At 40.9% G+C, this 13,760-nt stretch overlaps 2 protein-coding genes across 2 annotated transcripts; one reads left to right on the plus strand and one right to left on the minus strand.

The window, feature by feature from the left end:
* Nucleotides 1-84: 84 nt before the first annotated feature.
* capza1b (capping actin protein of muscle Z-line subunit alpha 1b) lies at nucleotides 85-5,228 on the minus strand. The gene is made up of 10 exons (XM_070968389.1): nucleotides 5,173-5,228; nucleotides 3,423-3,486; nucleotides 3,228-3,279; nucleotides 2,931-2,994; nucleotides 2,637-2,843; nucleotides 2,459-2,538; nucleotides 2,135-2,213; nucleotides 1,956-2,027; nucleotides 1,727-1,789; nucleotides 85-1,618 (listed from the first exon to the last, which is right to left on the minus strand). Exons 1-10 carry the CDS (start codon nucleotides 5,209-5,211, stop codon nucleotides 1,478-1,480), a joined length of 861 nt encoding a protein of 286 aa, XP_070824490.1. The 5' UTR covers nucleotides 5,212-5,228; the 3' UTR covers nucleotides 85-1,477.
* Nucleotides 5,229-5,736: 508 nt separating this feature from the next.
* apeh (acylaminoacyl-peptide hydrolase) lies at nucleotides 5,737-13,749 on the plus strand. Its single transcript, XM_070967556.1, has 23 exons — nucleotides 5,737-5,833; nucleotides 6,327-6,456; nucleotides 6,558-6,684; nucleotides 6,777-6,864; nucleotides 6,962-7,037; nucleotides 7,140-7,231; nucleotides 7,433-7,507; nucleotides 7,603-7,740; nucleotides 7,854-7,945; nucleotides 8,061-8,101; nucleotides 8,993-9,114; nucleotides 9,315-9,375; nucleotides 9,472-9,569; nucleotides 9,744-9,795; nucleotides 9,913-10,001; nucleotides 10,176-10,314; nucleotides 10,468-10,551; nucleotides 10,977-11,057; nucleotides 11,980-12,068; nucleotides 12,257-12,447; nucleotides 12,724-12,826; nucleotides 12,917-13,023; nucleotides 13,130-13,749. Exons 1-23 carry the CDS (start codon nucleotides 5,822-5,824, stop codon nucleotides 13,233-13,235), a joined length of 2,193 nt encoding a protein of 730 aa, XP_070823657.1. The 5' UTR covers nucleotides 5,737-5,821; the 3' UTR covers nucleotides 13,236-13,749.
* Nucleotides 13,750-13,760: the final 11 nt, after the last annotated feature.

Raw genomic sequence — 13,760 nt, forward strand, 5'->3', positions numbered from 1 at the left:
AAAACAGGCTTCTGCTGAATCCAGATAAACAGGCTATGCAAGGATTTGTGTCACAGCGGGAGAGAAATACAACAATCTCGCCAAGATGTTCAATCCATTTATTTGCACAACAGAATGGGGCAGTACAGTCTTGAACTTTATAACTGATCGGCACACAGTTGTAGTATAGTGTGAGGGTTGAACACTGCACATACTACAGCTAACAAGTAACTGATCCAGAGTCAGCCTACTGAGAAGTCATGTAACACATACAGTATGATGTGGCCTTACAGAAGTCACGTAACATATACAGTATATGATCTTGCCTTGCGTGGCAGCTGTTTTGCATTCAATTGGCATTGACCAATACAGTTTGTTACAGTTAGGAGCACAATATTCTAAGACTCCAACATAAACCAGCATATTAAAATAGAAATTTGCATACATGGGTGGGAGGATGGAGTTCTTTACCATAGGAAAGAGATTTTGGCAAATAAATCTTGGTTAATGTGAGTATGTTTCCCTTTCACAAAGGAAAAGCTGTACAGCAATGGAGGTGGTGTTGCCGAAGTAAGAGAGCAGAGAATGCATTATAGATGCAGCAGCGTAGAAGTTGCCTTATCTTAATTCAGTCATTGTAGTTTGCATGGATGGAGACACGTACATCAGTGGAGCACAACAGAAAACAAGTGAACATTCCCTCAGCCCTGACAGACACTGACAAACATAAATGTCTACAGTGCAAGGACAGAGCTATGCTGAGGATCATGCTACTCCTAAATAACAACAGGTAGAAATACTGTCACTTTCATTGGCCACATATTACTAAGTTGTCAGCTCAGCAGCACTAAAAGCTTGGTACCACCGAAGATGTCAGATGACAGCCATTCATTTTCCTGTCAATGTCCCAATTTTACTGATGCACATGACTTTCAATTCCACCATACACGCTGACAACAAAACAAGGACTTTTTTGCAAAAATCCAATTTTCCCGTCCAAAAATCAAACCCTGATATGTGTGCTTAATTTCTCTCATCAGCTGCCTTGGTTCTTCTCTTTGTGTGCTGTGATCTTTACTGTGACATGATCACAGTTCTGTATCAGTTTGACTAAAAAAAGAAATATTGTGACTTCTGACACCTGAATCTATGGAGGTCTGTAAGTCCTTAGCCAACCAAAGGAGGATGTACTTCTTTAATGTAGCGGTCCTGAGCACAGCCCTGCACACTGACCCAACACAACTCTTTCACAACACACATCCAGAAGTAACCGCTTTCTCAAAACAATGATTATCTCCATAACTGCGTCCTTAAAGCAGATGGATACCTGTGCCTAACAGTCTGCAAATCTTCAATTATACTTTTTTTTGTTTGTTTTTTTAGATTAATTCCTTGCCCCATACTGATATAGTTTTGCTTTGGTTAGTCCTTGCGCATGTATAGGTGGGTTGTGGGCCCAGTGGAGAGTGCGTCTCCCTGGTCAGTCCCTGACCTTCCACTAGGCATTCTGCATCTCCTTGCCAATTTTGTAACTTAGGATCTTATTCCAGTCGATCTTAGTGCGTGTGACAGGCAGCTGACGACGCAGGGCCTTAAAGGTGGTGTCAGACATGGTCTGGTAGTTCTCACTGATTGCAGTCTGGAGGGAAACAAATATCAAATATATTTTTACATTTCTCGATTTCAAAATGTTTCTTTTATTTAGACTTTAGCATATAACACATGTCGTGAATGAAAGGTAACTTACCTGGTAGTCATTTTCCGCATTCTCAATAATGTCAACAAATACCTTGGCTGTCTGGCTTTCATTCTGTTTAAAAAAAAAAAGAAAAACCACATGTAATCACCACCTTTTACCCAGCTACAGAACGTCCTGTGTATATACCCAGAGCTGACACAGCCAGTCTAATGCTATGTAAACAATGTAAGTTTTAAACCACTGTTGAAAGACAGCATATGTATAAACTTTTACTTACAGTCACTGGTATCGATTCCTCGACCTCCTTATGGCTAACCAGCTGCACATTCCCATCTTCATAATAGTGCACCTGGAAACAAAAAAAACTTTATTACAAAGCTGCATTTTTTGATTAACATTCCTCCTTGACTTATTTATCGTTTATGCAGATGAATTCGTGCACTGAATTCAATTCACCTGGATTTTCAACACTCCCACCACTTGAGCAGTGGATTGACCAATGGTAAGCTTCCACTCTGACCTACAGCGACCGTTCCTGTGTGAGAGAAATGAAGAGGAGGCCTACATTACAATCAAACAGCATCATCACAAACCTTAGTGGAACTGACAGGCCAATTATTTCGCTTTTACCACATATAAAAAAAAAAAAAAGTAAATACACATAGAACTGTTCATTTATACCCTTTATAATAAAGCTATACTTAAAAAAAACTGCAACATATATCACACAAATGCATTTTAAGCTTGATTTTAAACAGCTGTGCAGGGATGTCACTATACCAGAAGTTTTTGGGTTGGAACTGATGTCCCTCAATACAGGCTATGATCGTTTGCTGACCATCAACCGTTTTCCCATATACCTGCAACACACAAACAGTATGGGTAAGTATGGGTATAGGAAAATTGAGGCCTATATTGCTTAAATTACTATTTTGTCTGAATTGTTTCTGGGCCTTACCGTGGAAACTCCAGTTGGGTAGTGCTCTTTGACGTAGGCACTAAGGGAAGTATCACAGGCATCTCTCCAGCTTCTCAGGGCCGTCTCTCCTTCGTATGGCTGCACGTCACTCACCTCTTTTCTGAGGTGGTCGAAACGGAACGACAAACGGTTGCGGGGGTCCAAGAAACGCCCCTGACCCAAGTCACCATGCTCTGTGATCAGGACCTACGAAGAAGGGAGAAGAGAGATTGAAAAAGTCTGGCTTTGGCACTTGCTCTTTTGAAAGTAAACAGAAAAAACAATGAAACATACCGGCTCATCGTAGCCCTCTAGTTTGGCAGGAGTAAATTGATCCATGTTGTACTGGGCAAAGGAGCTGGGCAAACAAAAAGGCCACAAATGTACAGCAGGCATTCATAATATGACACCAAAATGCTTTTCACTGATCAGTTTGAGAACACAGGCCATACTTCTATTCGTCTAATGCATAATATGCCACAATTTGCAAATGTACATATATATTCCCCCTATGGAGGCTCAGGTTTATTGATATGTGGAAATTATGAGGATTTAAATTTCTGACATTTATTTTAATTGAGCATTACTTACTCTGATGCCCCCTCCCTGAGGAGGTTGTCATTGTCGAGAAGAAGCCGCACATCTAGCAAAACAAAAGAAACCACTGTTAATGTAGTGCTCTTATAAGACAAAACAATAAAATACTATCAGAGGGAAATTTCATTGTTTTATATTAAATACAGCATTATTATGGCAGGCATCTTGTCACCATCAGCTGCTTCTTACCATTGAAGACCTCATTAAACTCTCCTGGAGGGGCATGAGTCACAAAGTTGGCCGCTATGCGGACCTATGGAGGCAAATTAGATAGGACCAATTAATTCACAACAATAGCTGAATAAAAAGGAACGCATCGGAGGTCCTTCATTTCAACTACGATCAGACTGTTCAACTCCAGTATTGTTTAATGGACCAATGTGTTCACATACATTGTGTTTTGCACTGTCTTGCACTGCTGTGTGATTCTGTGGTTCACTGTCTCACCATTAACATCCATGCAATATCTTGTGCAATATTAAATATTTTCTTCAATATTAAATATTCATCTTTTTTGTATCAAGTCTATGCATATCATATTTTTCTTTTACAAACTGTGTTACATTTTTTTTTTAATCTAATATTGAAAAACACTGTACTTAAACCATGTGTAACTGTCAATTTTTCCCATTAGGAATTTTTTTAATATATGTATATATTTTTTTAATATGTCTCCTTTTATTAGAGAGACACTATAAACTAATATTTTATATATAATTAACATGATTTTCACTCTTAAGAGAAAAAAATAATCTGTATGCAAACTTCAATGAGCCTACAATCAATAATGTACACATTTAATACCTATTGCTCACATTTCCAGAGGTTTTACTAAGATGCATTTTTTTGTTTTGCAATGATAGGGCTCTCTCCCTCTGATTAAGAAAGCTTAAGCTAAACACTTAAACTAGGAATGACTATAGCTTTCGTTTATAAAAACAAACCAAAAAAAACCCAAAACAAACAAAAAAAAACAATGGCGCAAACAGCAGCAAGCATGTTCATGAAATAACCCTTCAGAGAATGTAACACATATTTTTACCAAAAGCTTTCGTCATCTGAAGGGAAATGGAGAGATAAACATCAGGACATTTAGCAGTGCACACTCCTCTGCTTTATGAATACAGCAGGGCACGTCTAGACTGTCATGTCTCTATAAAATCATGCCATCATCTTGCCCTGAATTTTCCGCTTGACCGTCACGAGACTTAAAAGTCTCTCGATGTTATCAGAAAAATGTCACCACTCTTGTTTCTACCTTACAAACCCTGTTGATGTTCAGATAATTGCATTGTGAAGTACACGAAAACTGTAATTCTCGCTGCAGCAGAAGGACTGCGGTCCAATCTTTCACAATAATTTGAGCGTTGTATCCAACTGGTTATATACCCGGCTGCCGCCGGTATTATGGGGTGTCACCATGCTCCTTCTAAACTGCAGGCACCCATATCCTGATCTCAAGCCATGTGAGGCTAACAAGTATTTGAGCTGCAACTGAATCTGTTTGACCCAGAAATCCAAAGCGAAGTACCGTTAGCCGCTAATGTTCGCTAACGGTATATGAGAGGATACGTAGCCCAGACTGTAATTTTTGCAGACTGGCATGGACATTGCAAAACGACTTTTAGAAATGGGCGCCGGTACGTCTATTATTAGTAATGTAGGTACAACTACTTTAAAGTCTTAATTACAAGTGTCCAGTGGTTAAACCCCTCTATTGTCGTTTGATTTCGCCGCTAGCCAACTATGAGCTTTAACTAGCATTGGCTAGTTAGCTAGTAGTAGCTTGAAAACACAAGTTTATCATTTCGATACGTGGCCAAAAACTGTCATTCTCTTTCCAAAACTTGGCCATTGATTAATGTTAACAAATAACACGTGTACCTCTCTGCAAAGAAGAGAAACTGGCGTTGAGAAAAGAATTAAATAATCTCCAAACCTTCTCTTCATCTGACAGCGGCTCCTCAAAGTCAGCCATCTTGGCTCTTTGTGACCCCACCTACCCCAGCTGACTGATAGAAACAGTGAAGTGGTTGTCATTCACGCAGAACAAATTGAATGAATACTAACTACAAAGTGATTTAAAAACATGTCTCGTCAATATATACGCATTACTGTGCTTTGGCAGAGAATGCCACACATTACAATCAATGTCTCTGAATAAGCACAATGTAAAATAGCCTGAAGACTACGGTTTACAACGCAAGAGGGCGTTAAAATCTCAGTTGTTTTATTTGTCTCTACTTCCTGTTGGGTGTTGCAGAGGTCATACACCTACAAAATAAAAGCACAGTCATATGTTACTGCTTGAATACACTGGTTTTTCTTTTGTGATAGACGTTCTAAGTTGTCTGGCAACATGTTGTAGATTGCTGTATGTAATTTATTTATTCTTATTTACCATTAATTTATTCCTAAACTCCGGTATTTTGGTTCACCCTGAACTCTTTATCAATCATCTTGTTTTATTTTTGATGTTACATTAGGAAGCTGTAATAGGCGTAACTTTTATTTTTCGCTAGGTTTGTACTGGAGCACCAACCGACTTGAAATTTGCTAGCAACACAGCAACACAGACCAATCCTAACATGGAATCACAGGTACGACTAGACTTAACTGACTTTGTATTCTTTGCTTCTGAACAGGTAACATAACCTACAAAAATAAACCCAATATACGCGCAAATGTATCGCTGCCGTTAATTTACGTTGTCATTGTCTTCGGTCGTAACTCAATTAAAGTTAACGTTTGCCCGCTTTTCAGTCAAGCTAGCAGGCTGACAGCGCTCGTTTATGGTCACCTGCTACAGGAAGTTCCTGGTCACATTAAATCCGTCTGACATTACGAGAAACAAACGTGCTTGTTCACTAAATTATTTTGTTTATCTCGTAGCAATCGCTTGATTGCTCTGCAGAACGGAGTTGGCTAATACGTTAAAACTCACTTCTTCTATTGGTGATGAACTGTAATAACTATACCAACTTATGTATAGCTGGCTAGCTTCTTAGCTAGGACATGAACAGGGCATTGTTCGCTGTTGGGCAGATTGTATCACTGAGACGCAGTGTGAGTTATTCTGCTGCCTGTTGTCAGGTGACTACCAACCCTAAGGAAATAGCCAGGCTCTACAGAGAACTCAGCCTCTTCCCTTCACTGAGTAGAGCAGATCTGGGACCTGTCGTCACCTCTCAGTATGGAGGCAAATACACCAACATCTATACAGGTAGAGTTTGCCTGTGTCATAATAAGCTTTTCAGACCCGTGTGTCTGTTCTGTGTATGTTCATTGATATTAATCGTGCACTATATTTACTTTCTTCTGCAGAATGGAGCCAGCGTGACCTGGAGAGAAATGAGAATGTCAAGTTTTGCAGACAGTACATTGTATTCCACGATGATAAGTCTGTGGTTTACTCAGGAGCCTCAGGGAACTGCACGGAGATCAAAGGAGAGTATGTAAACGTTTTGTCATTTCATCTGGAGCGGGGTTTAAGATACGCTATGCTGAGCAGACAGTGTCTCACCAGTATGTTTTCCGTGTCAGGCTGCTATGTAAGGATTCCCCATCGGGTGAAATGAAGGCTGTTGTCAGAGAGTGCACTATCAAAGGAGAGGACAAACAGTTTCTGGAGGTGTGTGGCTGTCTAGCTCGCCTACCCTGATAAATGTCTTCTTTCCACTTAAATTTGAACCTGCCATCTTTGACTTCACTCCTTTGTGACCCTTTAGATCTGGAGTAAAAACATCAAGATGAAGAGTATCAATCTAACAGCCTTAAAGAAGCACGGCAAAGTCTACGAAGATGGTGAGTCATCTGCAGTTCAAGTCAGCATTTTATATTTCTTTACCAATTTCTTTGAAACTTGGTCTTTACGTGTGATAATCACACTGTGTTTTGCATCCACAGATCAGTTTGGCTCCCTGGTGTGGTCTCACTCTGAGACCCATCTCTTGTATGTGGCAGAAAGGAAGAGACCTAAGGCAGAATCCTTCTTCCAGGTTTGTCAGAAAAAAAAACATATTTAACAGTTAATAAGCACTGAATCACATGAGACTCCATAGGGTGAAAATTTAAAGCAAACTGTTTTTAAGTCATTGGTACAAGCTGCTGTACAAACCCATAAGGAGATAGGATTAGTGTAATATAAAGGTCAGACTCGTAGGTGATAACTGTTTTTGCTTTTCATTTTCTGTTTGTAGACTGAGTCACCAGAGTTGTCCTCTGCCGGCGATGAGGAGGAGAGCATGAGCGTGGAGAAAAAGGAGGCCGTAAAAGTGAATTTCAGTACTCTTAAGGTTTAATTGACCAGTCTTAAATTGCATTCCCCTCCAGCTGAAGTTACAGTGTTATTGCTTTTTTGTCCCTCTAGGGGGAGCAGTTTGTCTTCCATGAGGACTGGGGAGAGGCACTGGTCGGTAAGAGCTGTCCAGTGCTTTGTGTTCTGGACATCGAGGGTGACAACGTGTCCGTATTGGAGGGAGTGCCTGAAAATATCTCTCCTGGACAGGTTGGTACAGCAGATTTGTGTGTGTTTTTGTGCACTTCTAGTGTGTTCATACTCTGGTACTTTTGCGTTTGCACTCTCTTTGACTTAATGTTAGTCTGTTTGTGTCTCTGCAGGCATTTTGGGCTCCAGGTGACACAGGTGTGGTGTTTGTAGGCTGGTGGCATGAGCCTTTCAGACTTGGCCTCAAGTACTGCCCCAACAGGAGGTGATTACTATTCACGCTGAACAGAGAGAAGACTTCAAGCTGGCCTATCACAAAATTCCTTCGAGGCTCATAGGCTGATACTGAACGTTATTCATGTTTCCCCTTTCCCCGTCAGGTCATCTTTGTTCTATGTGGATCTTATGGGTGGGAAATGTGGTAAGTATGAATGCATGAAGGTTTGTCTTCTGTTATTACATTTGCACCAGGGTTTCCGCTATCCAGCAATTACCATTTTTTTAGCAAGAAAATCTGTTGAAGTCTGTCATATTATATACATTTTTCCAGTCATATAAGGTCTGGTGAAAACAATTTCTTACTTAGATGTGAAAATACACGCTGGTTTCTGTCTAATGTCCACCATCCCAATATATGTTTTGGTGAGTTTAGTTTAGTTCCTGTTGCATTTGGGTTTTACAGTGTGGCAACAGCGATATAGCGGTTGATTTTTCTCTTTAAAAAAAGGGATTCCAGGCATCCTTTCCATAATGTTGTCTGACACTTAGTAATCTTGGCAAAGACACACACTTTTAGTGGATGTGCCTTGATGGTGCGCAAAAGCCTGGAGGGACTAAATTGTAGCAGGTTTTCGTAAATCTCGCTCAATACTGGACCAATTTCAAGAACTTGTCGCCGTTAGTCACCTAGAGGCAAAAAGAAAAGGAGAAAATTGGGTTTATAAACACAGATAATATTTAACTGGGATTTCTCCCATTTGTGTGGGACATTGAGATCAGAAACTTTGATCTGTAATACGTTTTTTCCTAAAAATGATCCAGTAAATTACAGCATGCTGCTTAAATGTCCATCCCGCACACGCCAAGTCTTTTGCATTGTGAAACTGTCCTTATTTAACTCCTGCGTTGAGCATTGTAGACAACACAAGCACATGTGCAAGATGAGTAAGGCTCCACGATAAAACTGTGGTCCTTTTGTCCTCAAGTTGCCGTTTCACACTGATTCATGTATTACATATCAGACAGCTGCTGTGGGTATAGCTAGACTCTGTTCTATTGCAGATGTTCACGTGTATTTGTTTGTGTTCCTCAGAGCAGCTGTCATCAGGCACCAATGCAGTGAGCTCCCCCAGGCTGAGCCCAGACAAGTGTCGCATCGTCTACCTGGAGTGTTCTGTCTATGGGCCACACATGCAGTGCACTAGGCTCTGTATGGTAAGTCAGGATGGAGCCTCCTTTCCATGTACGACACATTTAGTTTCTCTTCTTGTTTCTTCACACGATGCGCCATCTTTTTTTGTTTTTTTTATTATTCCGTAGAGACCTAGATTTGTGGAAGCAGAAATCCATTTATGAGATAATAAATCCACTTGCTCTCACAAGCTTTCATCTGTGCTTGTATATTTTATTGCTAGTATGACTGGTATACTAAGAAGACCTCAGTGGTGGTGGATGTGGTGAAGCGACCTGGAGAGGGTAAGGAATACTTGATGGATGGATGAATGAATGCCCATTTTTTTTCCACTGTATATCAAATTTAGTTGTGTCTGTGTGTATTGCTGTGGCTTACAGATGGCTTCACTGGTATCTACAGCTCTCAGCTGTCCCCTCAGTGCTGGTCAGCTGACAGTCAGCGCATTATTGTTGCTTGTCCTCAGCGCAGCCGCAAGGTACAGTCAACTCCTGGAAAATGCTCGTTATTATAACAAAAATTAGACCATAAGACTTGGCATTTTTGTCTGATAAATTTATATTTCGCACATGAGAAAGTATCTAGACTAAGAATATTGTGTGTGTGTGTTTTTTTTAGCATAAAAAAAAAAAAGCTGTTGTCTCTCTTGTAGGATCTGTTGATGGTGGATATAAGCACCGGGAGCGTCACCTCTCTGACTTCACGTGAGTCACTCAACACAGTTATCAGCTTTGGATTTACTCATGCTCACATGCTCAGGGCAGTTTTTTTTTCACTAAAGTTTGGTGTTGACTAAGTCTAATGATGTCTTTTGTCTGCAGAGTCTGATGTTGGAAGCTGGTGTCTGCTGAACATGGAGAGAGATCTGATGGTGGTCAGCTGCTGTTCTCCAAACTGCCCTCCAAGTCTGGTAGGATCAGCCTTTTCATGAAGAGCAGTCTTCATTTAATATATCGTATATGTTATTGCTATTGCTATGCTATTTTTGTGCTCTTTAGGAAAGAGCTGTAGTACTCAAAAAATCAAACTTCGTGTGATGAAGAAGCTACTGTGTCACCTGTTGCAATGTCTTTCCTGTGTCCAGAGGGTGGGGTTCCTTCCAGCCAGGGATTGTCAGGAGGAAGTGGTCTGGGTTACTTTGGAAGACTCTGAGACATTGCCAGATATTGACTGGCAGATCTTGACTTTCACCCCTCCCCCAGAGCAAGACAACAGTCAATACCGTAAGAATAGACAGTCTTCATTTTAGTATTTAGACAGTTTCACACACATGAATGATACAGAAAATGTGAGAAATAGCTCTGTATACACTGCCGTCGAGTGCAATACCACCACCATCTATCTCTGTGGGACTAACTAATGTTTCTGTCTTCTAGCTGGCCTTGATTTTGAAGCTTTGATGATCAAACCAAAGGAGGTTAAGGATGGAGTGAAGCTGCCTCTTATTGTCACTCCTCATGGTTCGTTACTCTCATAATGCTTCTGTCACGTGCAGAATGAACAGTTAGGTCGTGTTAGTGTGATCATCGTTCATTGTTATACAGTACAGCTTAATGTAGTATTCCCCCAAAAAAGCCAAATTAATGTTAGAAATCTATATTCCTTCACTTACATTGAGAAGTAAGATTTATTGTTAGGATTGATCTGATCGATAAATCTGTTCTGGGATTTGTTCCTGTTCAGCCAGCAGCAGCTACTACAGATATGATTGGCATTGCCAACAGCGGTTCATCATATTGTCAAAAATCAAGAACTGTCTTTTACAACAGTCCTGAGATGTTTGAATATGTTTGACTCTATATGCATCATCACACATAAAGACACGGACGGCCTTTAATTCAAACTGTCAGTCAGTACTTCAACATATCACGTTTCTTTCACTTAGGGGGTCCTCACTCGGTGGTTGTAGCCGAATGGCTTCTGTCCTCGGCTGTGCTGTGCAGGATGGGCTTTGCTGTGTTGCTGGGTAAGTTCATATGTTGATGTGAAGCGCTTTCATGTGTGACACCTGCTCATGGGTAGGATGATCTCTGTGTAAATGGGGATGACAAGTTTCCCATGCTGTCTCCTGCACAGGTCAGTGACCCAGACTGAAGTGTTGATTATAGATTTCCTCCTTATATATGTACTTTTATTTTTATATCTTGTGAACATTGGAAAGAGGCCTCATGTACTTCAGGAACATGCTGCTGTATGCTTACAGGCAATCACAACTATAAATTTTCATCTTTTAAATTCAGCAGATGTAATGTTTTTCTGTCCTTGTATAAAAACTCTTGTCAGTTTGTGTCAGTGTGTCGCAGTTCAGTGTGTAGACTGCTGCATAGCCAGACGAATTATAGGCCTTGTTAACAGCAAATCATCGCACCCCGCCTCTCACAGTTATTTCCACCTGCAATGTCATTCATCTCCCAGCCCTTTTGCTTTCATTTGTCACACAGTTCTGTTTAATGACACATGTTTTGGTCCTGTTGTGACACAGAATAGACGTATAATTAGTGATTGGAGCCATGTCTTTCAGCCGTTCTCCAAATTTGAACAATACCTATATTTTATGTTTGCCGAAATCAGACATCTGTATCAATGTTATGTTGTGTACAGGTGCCAACACATTGTATGGATTGCATTTACACAAACTTACCTCCATGTGTGGTCAGGCAGATCTGATAACAGTCTGATCGGTACAGATACAGACATATTGTCCAGATACAGATCACATTTTAATACCAGGTGTAAATGGGGTCTTACAGTGTGTCTGCTTGAAACGTTAAGCCTGTTTTCATAACTTGTGAGGCCATACTTGCTGTTCTGTGGCCTGCGGTATGTGCAGTTTCCTCAACGTGTCTTCTTTGTTTGCTTGTTTTGTTTTGCTTTTTTAAATTTCTTAGTGAACTATCGTGGCTCTCTGGGGTACGGCCAGGACAATATCCTCTCATTACCTGGCAATGTTGGCACGCAGGACGTCAAGGATGTTCAAGTAAGAATAAAACAAATAAAACGGACAATGCTGTTTAAAATGAGGATAACAAAGTTTTCAAGTCATGAAATTGGTGAAATCTACTTCCGTTGACTTCCGGTGTTGTTTTATGGTGACACTGTATCTTTCTTTCTTTGCAGCTACAAATGTTCTCTCACAGTTTCTCTGTGTTTTTCTCCCCCTCCCAGTTTGCTGTTGAAAGTGTTCTGAAAGGTGGCGAATTGGACATGAAGAAGGTGGCCATTTCAGGGGGTTCCCATGGTGGTTTCCTGGCTTGTCATCTGATTGGCCAGTACCCAGGGTTTTACAAGGCCTGTGTGGCTCGCAACCCTGTCACCAATTTGGCCTCTATGATCGGCTCCACTGACATCCCAGACTGGTACATGTTGGCATGCACGTTCCCACGCTCTCGTCCGCATTTGTTTGCTCGTTCCACGACCGTGTCAGTTGTGCACAACCACTCGACCTTTGTTCTTTTATCATGTGCGTCCTTGACATTCCACTCAGACGGCTGCAAGTAAAGGGCATGCGTCTGCCTCGCTGTCAGGAAAGGAAGGGTTCAATAATGCACACAAACACTGCAAAAACAGAAGATCTGAAAGTCATTCAGGGTGTTTTTTTTCCTCCTGTTGATGTTTAACTATGATTTCTGCAGGTGCATGTTTGAGGCTGGCTATGACTACAGCACAGACTGTCTGCCTGACCCTGCTGTTTGGGAACAGATGCTGAACAAGTCCCCCATTAAACATGTTACACAGGTATGTGTATTTCTGTGTATGTGTCTTGACTGTGCATGAGACTTCATTATTGTTGTCACACAGTGTAACCTAAGTTGATCTCTCATCCAGGTACAGACACCAGTATTGCTTACCTTAGGGGAAGATGACAAGCGTGTACCTAACAAGCAAGGAATTGAATATTACAGAGCTCTGAAAGCAAAGCAGGTTCCAGTGCGGTAAGCAGCTTCTCTGAGAAACACGTTTTATCGGTTATGTCAGACATGCACTGCACAGCAGGGCTTTTATTGTTCATTCACTAATGCTCTGATGTGCGTTGTGTAGGTTGCTGTGGTACCCCGGGAACAATCACTCTCTCTCCAAGGTGGATGCTGAGTCTGATGGCTTTATGAACATCGCTCTGTGGATAATTCAGCACTTGTGTCAGTGATGGTGAAGTTAAATACATGGTAGTGTGTTGTTGCTGCCAGGGAAAGATAGCAGGACACTACTGTGTGGAAGGGATATTCTGCCTCTGTTTCCAGGACAATGTGAGGACCAATCCAAAGCCAAAGCATTGAAAGTGCTCTCCAACCAGAACACACTTTGTATGACTGTACTTTACTTGTAATCTATCTGTGGCTGTGCTGATCGCCGCAATGACTTCCAAATAGGTGGATGTGGAAATGAAGTTTTAGCACAGCGCTTGAATAAAAGTGGTTCGGATGCAGTTTGGGTTCATCAGGAACACATTTTAGTAGTACAGTTTTGATTTTTTAATTTTTTTTTTGCAGTCTATACAACTTAAGGGCTTTTCGGGGTGGTAGTTGCGTTTGAGGTTATATTAAATTAGCTTCATATTCAGTCTTCTCACTGCTCATTGTTACTGTTTGGTTTTAAAAAAAAATCAATACTGCTTTGATTTCATGACACAGTGCACTTAATAAAGCCAGTGTGAAAATATGAGCAGTGTGCG

Source organism: Chaetodon trifascialis, chromosome 8 (genome assembly GCF_039877785.1).
Source record: "Chaetodon trifascialis isolate fChaTrf1 chromosome 8, fChaTrf1.hap1, whole genome shotgun sequence".
Taxonomy (NCBI): Eukaryota; Metazoa; Chordata; class Actinopteri; order Chaetodontiformes; family Chaetodontidae; genus Chaetodon; species Chaetodon trifascialis.

What these genes read in the sequence shown, in the direction of transcription:
- capza1b (XM_070968389.1), bottom strand. Translation starts at nt 5,211, where the DNA reads ATGGCTGACTTTGAGGAGCCGCTGTCAGATGAAGAGAAG. An exon ending in TAGAGGGCTACGATGAGCCG is followed by an intron (nt 2,844 to 2,930) that starts GTATGTTTCATT and finishes CCTTCTTCGTAG; the next exon opens with GTCCTGATCACAGAGCATGG. An exon ending in TTCCAACCCAAAAACTTCTG is followed by an intron (nt 2,214 to 2,458) that starts GTATAGTGACAT and finishes TCTCTCACACAG; the next exon opens with GAACGGTCGCTGTAGGTCAG.
- apeh (XM_070967556.1), top strand. An exon ending in AGGACAAACAGTTTCTGGAG is followed by an intron (nt 6,865 to 6,961) that starts GTGTGTGGCTGT and finishes GTGACCCTTTAG; the next exon opens with ATCTGGAGTAAAAACATCAA. An exon ending in AAGTACTGCCCCAACAGGAG is followed by an intron (nt 7,946 to 8,060) that starts GTGATTACTATT and finishes TTTCCCCGTCAG; the next exon opens with GTCATCTTTGTTCTATGTGG.